General features: G+C 34.9%; 1 protein-coding gene across 2 annotated transcripts; it reads left to right on the top strand.

The window, feature by feature from the left end:
- Positions 1–455: 455 nt before the first annotated feature.
- On the top strand, positions 456–6,782 carry LOC133805257 (uncharacterized). Of its 2 annotated transcripts, none has more exons than XM_062243388.1 (17): positions 456–1,001; positions 1,671–2,054; positions 2,163–2,303; positions 2,579–2,711; positions 2,843–2,956; positions 3,065–3,138; positions 3,235–3,309; positions 3,422–3,514; positions 3,639–3,699; positions 4,105–4,437; positions 4,745–4,871; positions 4,964–5,063; positions 5,300–5,369; positions 5,458–5,610; positions 5,708–5,803; positions 5,993–6,312; positions 6,528–6,782. In XM_062243388.1, the coding sequence occupies exons 1-17, from the start codon at positions 921–923 to the stop codon at positions 6,762–6,764; spliced, it is 2,592 nt and encodes an 863-aa protein (XP_062099372.1). In that variant the 5' UTR covers positions 456–920; the 3' UTR covers positions 6,765–6,782. The 2 variants fall into 2 exon arrangements, with proteins under 2 accessions (XP_062099372.1, XP_062099373.1); XM_062243389.1 differs by having other exon boundaries at positions 457–1,001; positions 1,698–2,054.
- Positions 6,783–9,352: the final 2,570 nt, after the last annotated feature.

Here is a 9,352-nt window from a genome sequence, read left to right as displayed (position 1 = left end):
ATCATCAGAGTTCAAACTTTACATTTAAAAAAAAAAAATCTTATCATAATTTTTGTAGATACATATCAACAAATAAAACTTAATCTATTTGAATATTAGATGAATTAATTTTTTTTCTTTCAATTATTAGACTATTGCATTAATTATGGTCAATCTCGACGTATGGGCGATACGGTATCGGTCACCAACCGTCATTACCTAATTCATTTTCACTATTTTGTATAATCGCACGAAAAGATTATTAATTCTTAAATATAATACTTAGAAGATACAAAAGCATTTATTAAGAGAATATTGTAACAGTAGGGAAACATAAAGATGAAGAGCCCAAATGGGTTTTTTTGGTAATTTCGAACAACATGTAGGTCGTTTTGTAATAACGCCTGATTTTTTCTATATTCACTTTTTTATTTTTTATTTTAATTACATTAATTTGGGCTGTCCAAAAAAAAAAAAAACTGTGTTAGAAATTAATAAGAAAGGCTACCCACTCCACCCAATCCATTTTTGATTTTGTATCAGCTCTTCTCTTTCATCTTTCTTCTTCGTCTTCTTCTTCTTCTTCACTGTCACTGGGTTTGTTTCACATCTCTGAAGCAACACAGAGCTCTCTTTCTCTAGCTTTTTTGAGTTAAGGAATCGACCATACGGAGCTTTTGTAGCTCCTTGTTATTGAATCGGTCACAAGAAGCAGCTTGTCCCAACTCTATTACTCTTTTGTGCTTTTCGAATCGGAATAGGCCAAGCCGTTTCTCTGTTTTTCTTTTTCTTCTTGCGGATTTCTGTATATTGTTGTGTGGATATTATAGTTCTACAAAATGCGGGAAAACCAGATATTTTTCTGGGTCTTGAAACCGATCGGAAAAACACCGGCGGCTTGATGGAATCGAAGCTATTGGTTCTAGATTCTTCAACATTTCATGGAGGCAATGGTTCGGTGCAGTCCCTGTACCTTACTCGGATTTGGCGCCAGGTCTCGATTTACCGTGGTTATTCTCGAGGTCAGCTTCCTTTTCTAGCTTCGTTTGCTCCACTGTTATGTTTTTTTATTTTTTGTCTTGGGTTAGTGTGGCTTCGCTCTTTGGGAGGGAGATTTGGGGTTCTAGCTGTGTGGTTCTGTTGGGTTGCTGAGAGACTGTGAGGTAGAGGCTGATGATTTGGGACTGACACTAAAACTTTCAATGGTTATCAGACCCATTTGTGACATTTTCTGGGCCAAACGGTGGACTAGAGTTTTCTAGTTAGGACAACTTTTGATTGGGAAAGTTAACCTTTTATGGACAGAAATTTACTTTCCAAGTTTCTTCTTCTGAACAGTTTCCGTTTCTTTCTGTTAAATCTGTGAAATATCTTGTAAATTTTGATCGTGATTATGGTGAGAAATTGGTAACATATTTTTTGTTTCCTTTTCTTTCACCATTATAGTTTTCCTTTCTAGGCTTAACACGGTTTTTATTTATAGCTGGATCTATGGTTTGGTCTTGGCTAATTAGTGAGTTTTTTACATTTTGAAGTCGGAGAATTGGGTCAACTTTTTCGGCTCCTAGACGAGACTTCATAAACTTCTCTTTGATTATTAACTATTTTCAGTCTACTGTTGTTGGATCTGCTTTTCTGTTCCACCGTAATTTAGCATCGTTCTTATTTAGTTCCTTCATTGAATGACATAGATGCTGGGTTCATGGTTTGTGCTTCAGATTGTATTGATATTGATATGCTTGAAGTCTACTGATGCAAAAACTTCGGAACACCCCCCAAATTGGCAAGCCTCGGAAAAGGGAACTGAAAATATTGTGTCGCATTCCTGCATTCATGACCAGATACTCGAACAGAGGAGGCAACCTGGTCGAAAAGTGTACACGGTTACCCCACAAGTTTATGATCAATCAGGTATATTGAAACCAGTTCACCGTCATGGTAGGGCACTGCTTGGTATTTCTGAGTCAGTAGAGCAACAGAAGGATGCTAAACAGCCCATAAGGATATATCTAAATTACGATGCAGTTGGCCACTCGCCTGATAGAGATTGCCGTAATATTGGTGACATTGTCAAGGTGATTTTTTATAATCTTTTTAATAAGCTGTGAGTGTATGTGCTCTTTAAAGATGTATATGTGATTTTGGTTCCTTTTATTTTAATTTTGAAATGTTTTTTTAAACAGCTAGGAGAGCCCCCTGTGTCTTCTCTTCCTGGATCTCCTTCTTGCAATCCTCATGGAGATCCTCCTATCTCTGGTGACTGCTGGTATAATTGCACTTTGGATGATATAGCTGGGGAGGACAAAAGGCATCGACTTCGCAAGGTTTATTTCTAGTTGGTTCTTTTCTATGTTTATTGTTTATTCTCTAGTTGTTTCTTTAAATGTTTATTCTCTCTCTTTGTTCACATCATAAATTAACACTGGGATAATTATTGTAGTCTTTTTCTGTTTTTCATATATTTGCTCTTTTGACCTTTTCTCAATTCATTTTTATCTAGTCTGTGGGTACTAGTTTTTTAATTTATATGTGTGTAGATTATGACTTGTGAAACTGGTAATGATCAAGTGGAATTAAAAATTTGATCCTTCTGTTCCAGGCTTTAGGACAGACAGCAGACTGGTTCAGGAGAGCCTTAGCTGTTGAACCTGTAAAAGGGAACTTGAGGTTAAGTGGATATTCAGCATGTGGTCAAGATGGAGGTGTACAGCTGCCTCGTAAATATGTTGAAGGTAATATTATAAACACCTGACCATGACCTATGGTCATCGTTTTCTGGATTTTCTACTCTTCTCCCTCCTCCAGAGGTTACATTAAAATATGCTCACAGATGAATTTACTACATATGTATTTGATTTGTCAGAGGGTGTTGCCGAGGCAGATTTGGTTCTTTTGGTGACGACGAGGCCTACAACTGGCAACACGCTTGCTTGGGCAGTGGCTTGTGAGCGTGATCAATGGGGTCGTGCAATTGCTGGTAGTTTACTGTGCAATTTTGTATTCTTTAAGCTAACCTGGTTGTTTATGTGACACAATTAGAACTTGTAGCACGTAACCTTTTATTTTATTTTATGCTTTTCAACAGGCCATGTAAATGTTGCTCCTCGTCATTTGACTGCTGAAGCGGAAACTTTACTTTCGGCAACGCTCATACATGAGGTCAGTCGGCCTTTTTGTTTGTTTGCTTTTGCTTTAGTTACAATTATGAAAATGAAAAATGATTAATTTCTAAGCGAGAATTGTGATCTTTTCCAGGTTATGCATGTCCTAGGCTTTGACCCCCATGCCTTCGCACATTTTAGGGATGAGAGGAAAAGAAGGCGTAGTCAGGTTGCTCATTATGTTTGCTTTCTATGGAATCCGTTATTTAATTTTTCAACGTTACCCATTTATAGGACTTCTTTCATGTTGAAACTAAACTATTGTCTATTTCTGTTTGCAGGTTACAGAACATGTCATGGACGAGAAGCTTGGGCGAACTGTGACACGGGTGGTGCTTCCACGTGTGGTCATGCACTCACGGCATCATTATGCGGTATTGAATTTTTTAACTTGGTGAATGTGTAGTTGCAAAAATTAATTTGGCCACTTATTTGTAATTTACAAGGAGGTGAATGATAATGTTGTTCATGTTTTTATTTCTTTTTATTTTCTGGCAGGCATTTTCTGTGAATTTCACTGGTTTAGAGCTAGAAGATGGAGGAGGACGTGGTACATCAGGTATGACTGTTTGTTTCTTGTACATTACTTTTTATACCACTTACCCTCAATTGTTTTTTTTTGGGGGGATTAATCAGCATGGTGTTTATGATGGGGTTTTTCATTGTGTAAGTTATCGTAGAGGAGATATTTAGGACATTCATAGAAAAAATGTGAATAATATCTAGGACCTGTGTATGTTATGGCAGAGAAGATACTTATGCATGTTATATTAATGGACGTGTAATAGTGTAAAATTAATATTATTTGGGTTTGGTATAACATAAATTATATGAACGCAAGTATTTGATGTTATTATTATTAAATTTCAAAGTATGAGAAAGAAACATTGCTGGCACAATGGTCTTGGTGATATCCTGCTGCATTTTTTTTATTATAATAGTTTTAAATTCTGGCACAATGCAGGTTCACATTGGGAGAAAAGGCTATTGATGAATGAGATCATGACAGGTTCAGTGGATACTAGATCTGTGGTCTCAAAAATGACATTAGCTTTGTTGGAAGATAGTGGATGGTACCAGGCTAATTATAGCATGGCAGACCGCCTTGATTGGGGCCGCAATCAGGGAACCGACTTTATTACCTTTCCTTGCAATCTCTGGAAGGGAGCTTACCATTGCAACACAACTCAGTCGTCTGGCTGTACATATAATAGGGAGGCAGAGGGTTACTGTCCAATTGTAAGTTACAGTGGAGACCTTCCTCAGTGGGCACGTTACTTCCCGCAGGCTAACAAAGGTAAATACTCTTCAATTGTGTGAGGGTGATTTTGTCAATGATCTGACTATATTTATTTGTTAGTAAGGGTGACTATATTTTGCTGCAAGTTATTTATACCTGATAAGTTATATTATAACATTCTTTCAGACCATGTGATAGTTATGTGAGAAAGTCCGTGCAATATACTAATATTTATAAAACTTGTGGTTATTTGTATGAATGCTTAAAATTTAGATATTATATAAGCTATCTACTAATCAAGTGATTTATTCCTTGATACTAAATTTTTCTGTATTGTTAACTGATCCATAGTTATATTTTTCAGGTGGGCAGTCTTCATTAGCTGATTACTGCACATACTTTGTAGCTTACTCTGATGGATCATGTACAGATGCTAACAGTGCGCGAGCACCTGACAGGATGTTGGGTGAAGTTCGCGGGAGTAATTCTAGGTAAAACTTCTAGTGCACTTGAACCAGCTGTGTTTTTCCTGTTGAAAACTTTGATATGTTTGATAATGCTTACTCTCTTTCTCCACCTCTAGGTGTATGTCCTCATCATTAGTAAGAACTGGCTTTGTACGGGGTTCAATGACTCAAGGAAATGGCTGTTATCAGCACAAATGTGTTAATAATTCATTAGAGGTATATTTTGGTGATTTTGATTTGTGAGCCTCCTTTTCATGAATTATTTGGTTGATCAAAACTCAGAAGCATCCTGGGTAGCTGTTTTTGTTTATATATGTGGTGTTCATTTATTTGTGCTAGTTACCATAATGGTCATGTACCTGACACATTCAGGAATGTAGAACTGTTTGGTTGCTACAACCTTCTTTGCACAGTGATCCTGTTTTACTTTTTTAATCCAATTTTTCTTTCAGGTTGCTGTTGATGGTGTATGGAAAGTATGCCCTGAAGCTGGTGGACCTATTCAATTTCCTGGATTTAATGGTAACGTTTTGGTTCTATGTATTCTATTTACATTGATTTGAAATGTAGGTTGATTTAAATTTAATGATATTAAATATGTTTTCTGTAGGTGAATTAGTATGCCCAGCGTATCATGAACTCTGTAGCAGAAACCTACTTCCTGTGTCTGGACAATGTCCTAAATCATGCAATTTCAATGGAGACTGTGTTGATGGAAGGTGTCATTGTTTTCTAGGATTTCATGGCTCTGATTGTAGTGAACGTGAGCTCATTTCCTACCAATTATATTAGTCAGATATAAGGAGGAACGATAAAGTTTGTGATTTGGAATAATTTCTGATTGACAATATTTCTTGCAGGTTCTTGTCCTAATAGCTGTAGTGGACATGGCAGTTGCCTTTCTAATGGGATGTGTGAATGTCAAAATGGGTACACTGGAGTTGACTGCTCAACTGGTAATTCACATAATTTTTCCCTTCCTGCAAAAATTAACTCTTTTACCTTAATTTGGGTAATTTTCTTTCAATTGTGCAAACGAATAAAGCATTACATTCATTAGAGAGTTCAATATTCATCATTATGACCATTGATAGGGCACAATATAGAACATTGCCATTTACATTGATGTTTGCCTTGTCATGCAGCTGTGTGTGATGAGCAATGCAGCCTTCATGGAGGCGTCTGTGACAATGGAGTCTGTGAATTCCGCTGCTCCGACTATGCTGGTTACTCATGCCAGAATAGTTCTACACTTCTTTCTAGTCTTTCAGTTTGCAAAAATGTGTTGGAGAGTGATATTTCTGGCCAGCACTGTGCTCCCAGTGAACCCAGTATCCAGCAGCAATTAGAAGAAGTTGTTGTCATGCCAAATTACCATCGTTTATTTCCAGGTGGTGCTAGGAAGTTATTTAATATTTTTGGAAGCAAATATTGTGATGCAGCTGCAAAACGATTGGCCTGCTGGGTAAGTTCCTTTCCTTTCGTTTCCCTTCCCGTCTTTTTTCATACTGTAAAAATTGAAATTCTAAGATAACTTACAAAATAATATTCTCCCTGAAGCTGATTCGGAACATGTCCCTGCTGTTTGAGATACTTGGTTTCTGTTGTCATAGGCTTGTTTCAATTTGGAATAATAAACAGTCTGCATCTCCTAACTGAATTTACACTCTGCATGATTAGATCTCAATCCAAAAATGTGACAAGGACGGAGACAACAGGCTAAGGGTGTGTTACTCAGCATGCCAGTCATATAATATAGCATGTGGAGCTTCACTTGACTGCTCTGACCAAACCCTCTTCAGCAGCGCCGAGGAAGGCGAAGGTCAATGCACAGGTTCTGGTGAGATGCAATTGTCTTGGCTTAGTCACTTCCACAATGCCCTCTCTTTCAAATCCTTCAAGGGATTGACTGTATAATATAGGTAGCTCTAGTGTTCTCTTCCCCCCTCAATTTTAATTTTGGCTTGTAATTTTTCTAGGTGTTAGATGGCACCTATTGCATGTGCCTTAGAGATGTAGGTTTCCTTCTGCATGGCCCAATAATGATTAAGAAAAAATGTTGGGTTTGAAGGTTACGAGTCGTGGCATTCGAAGCGAAAGCCACTTGTAGAGAAAATTGAAATTGTATGCGAAGCATCGGAAAAAAAAAAGAAAGAAAAGGTTTCTTTAGATGTGTGAACAGATATTTGGCCGAAGGCCTTCAAATGAAAAAGAAAAATTACAAGAAAAAATCCTTGTCTCTTGCATTTCTTCTCCATTTTCTTGTTCATCATTATTTGATTTAGTATTTTTCATTTTATCGATGCTAAAGCAAATGCTATTGAGTTTGAAGTCATTCGATATTATATGTTTACACAAGTAAATTTATATTTTTTCAAACACATTTGTGCTTAAATTTTTGTTTTTGATTGCAATTTTTTTTTTCAGATTTGAAGATATGAAATATGTAGAATTTCGATAAAAAATGATGTTTAACATGGTTTGCGAAAATCAAAATTTCTTGAGACCATCATTGAGTATCGTTTTTTCTCTAAAATTTAATTTCACGAGACTATTATTAACTATTGTTTTTAGCTTTATTAACCATCGTTTTGACATTTAAAATCAAGTTTTCACAGGACTATTGTTAACCAGCGTCGTATAAATTTGATAAAAATTTTGGTGACATATCTTTTTACTTTGTTGGCGTTTTGAGTTTTTTTTTGAGATCTACTCGTAGAAACTTAAATTTGGACTATATACAACTTAAAATCTATATAAATTAAGTCTTAGGCCTCAAGTGAACAAATCTTGAAATTTAAGATTCTATACCCCAAAAGTTATACCTCAAACTTACATTCGAGTGAAAAATTATACATAATCAAAGTTTTTACTAAACTTTAGCAACGACGGTTAACGATGTTTCACGATGGTCCCATAGGCCAAAACAATACTAAAAACGATGATTAATAATGGTGCTATGAAAACTTTATTTTAGAGGTTAAATTTTCATGGGACCATCGCAAACCATCGTTATAAACATTTTTAAACATTATTTTTGTTCGAAATTTTACAGATTTCAAATTTTTATATTCGAAAAAAAAAATCGTGATAATTTTATATTTTGCACAAATGTGTACGAAAGCATATAAATTAGTGTTTGTGTAAACATTATTGTGGGTTTTATTTTTTGATTGAAATTTTAATCATTTAAAAGAAAAAAATGAGGGGGAAGAGAACTTTGTTATTAGTGTCTTGTGCAAACATTATCGCGTGTAAACTTTGTTATTGTGCTAGAGGTGGCTTAGATTTGCAACAATGGTTGGTTGAGAGAGAGAGAGAGAGAGAGAGAGAGAGAGAGAGAGAGAGGGAGAGAGGGGCAATGTTTGTTAATGTTAGCATATATATTTTTTTAATTATGACATCTTACTATATATATGCTCAAATTTCACTTTATCAATCTATACCTTTCTTAAACTAGATAGAATTTCTAAGGAACATATATTATATCATCAACAATTCAATACCAAAATATCCCAGAAATATTAATAGACCAATTCTACAAGCTTAAATAATTCAAGTAGATTCAACTTGTCTTTGTAAGTCATGTTCATATTGAGTCAAGACCCTGTATTAAAAACAAATGCTTAACCCAAACCTAACTACTGAATAATTGAGCCAAAAAAGAAAAGAAAAAGAAAAGAGCATTGTTAAGGATTGGTGCCTAACACTACTGACATGATATGCTATTATTGGTGACATCACCAATTAACATAAGTTCATAAGTTCTTCGTGTTAGACATTATGAGTGCCCTATAGCAATGCTAAAAAATAAAACTAAATTTGACTTATTTATAAAGGGCAATTAACACATATACGGCAAATTTGGAAAAAATTCTAAAAATACGGTATTTTAAACTAATTACAATATTACGGTAATTTATGCCAATTATATAACCCACAACCCATTATTATCAACATTTACCCAGATATCCATATTACCCATCCCATTGCATGATGAATATCACACTCCAAATTTATATAAAACCATTACAAATATTGTCATGGACAACATATATATATATTAACATCTTCAAATAAGTTTTGAATTACTTATTTGTAAACTTACAAAATTGTAATCAAAGTTTACACTTGAAAAAACCATATTGTTGAAAGGTCATAATCATAAAATTATTTTAAAATATAGCAATAAATTTGTAACAAATTTTTACAAACAACATTAGGGATGCTCAACATTTTTACCACTAATCAATCCAATTCAATTAAATGTTGGATGTTGGAAATCATCATCCAATCCAATCCGTTTTGCCCTACAAATCCAATCAAATCCATTTGTAATTGGATTGGGTCGATTTATTTTTATTTTTATTTTTTTATCTTTGAACCTAAATGTTGATATTAAACAAATTAACAAGCAAAACAAAAAACATACAAAATACTAGACACTATGGAGTAATAATATCAATTTAAGTCCTTACAATTGTCACATTATAGTCCTTTAAATA

This window comes from Humulus lupulus, chromosome X (assembly GCF_963169125.1).
Source record: "Humulus lupulus chromosome X, drHumLupu1.1, whole genome shotgun sequence".
NCBI classification, from domain to species: Eukaryota; Viridiplantae; Streptophyta; class Magnoliopsida; order Rosales; family Cannabaceae; genus Humulus; species Humulus lupulus.
Note: the sequence above shows the minus strand (reverse complement) of the source record. Positions and strands in the feature narration are given on the sequence as shown.

Bases quoted from the DNA above. Each gene is read 5' to 3' on its own strand.
- LOC133805257 (XM_062243388.1), top strand. From the start codon at position 921: ATGGAGGCAATGGTTCGGTGCAGTCCCTGTACCTTACTCGGATTTGGC. The intron at 5,064-5,299 runs GTATATTTTGGT...TTTTTCTTTCAG, and splicing joins GTGTTAATAATTCATTAGAG to GTTGCTGTTGATGGTGTATG. The intron at 6,313-6,527 runs GTAAGTTCCTTT...CTGCATGATTAG, and splicing joins CAAAACGATTGGCCTGCTGG to ATCTCAATCCAAAAATGTGA.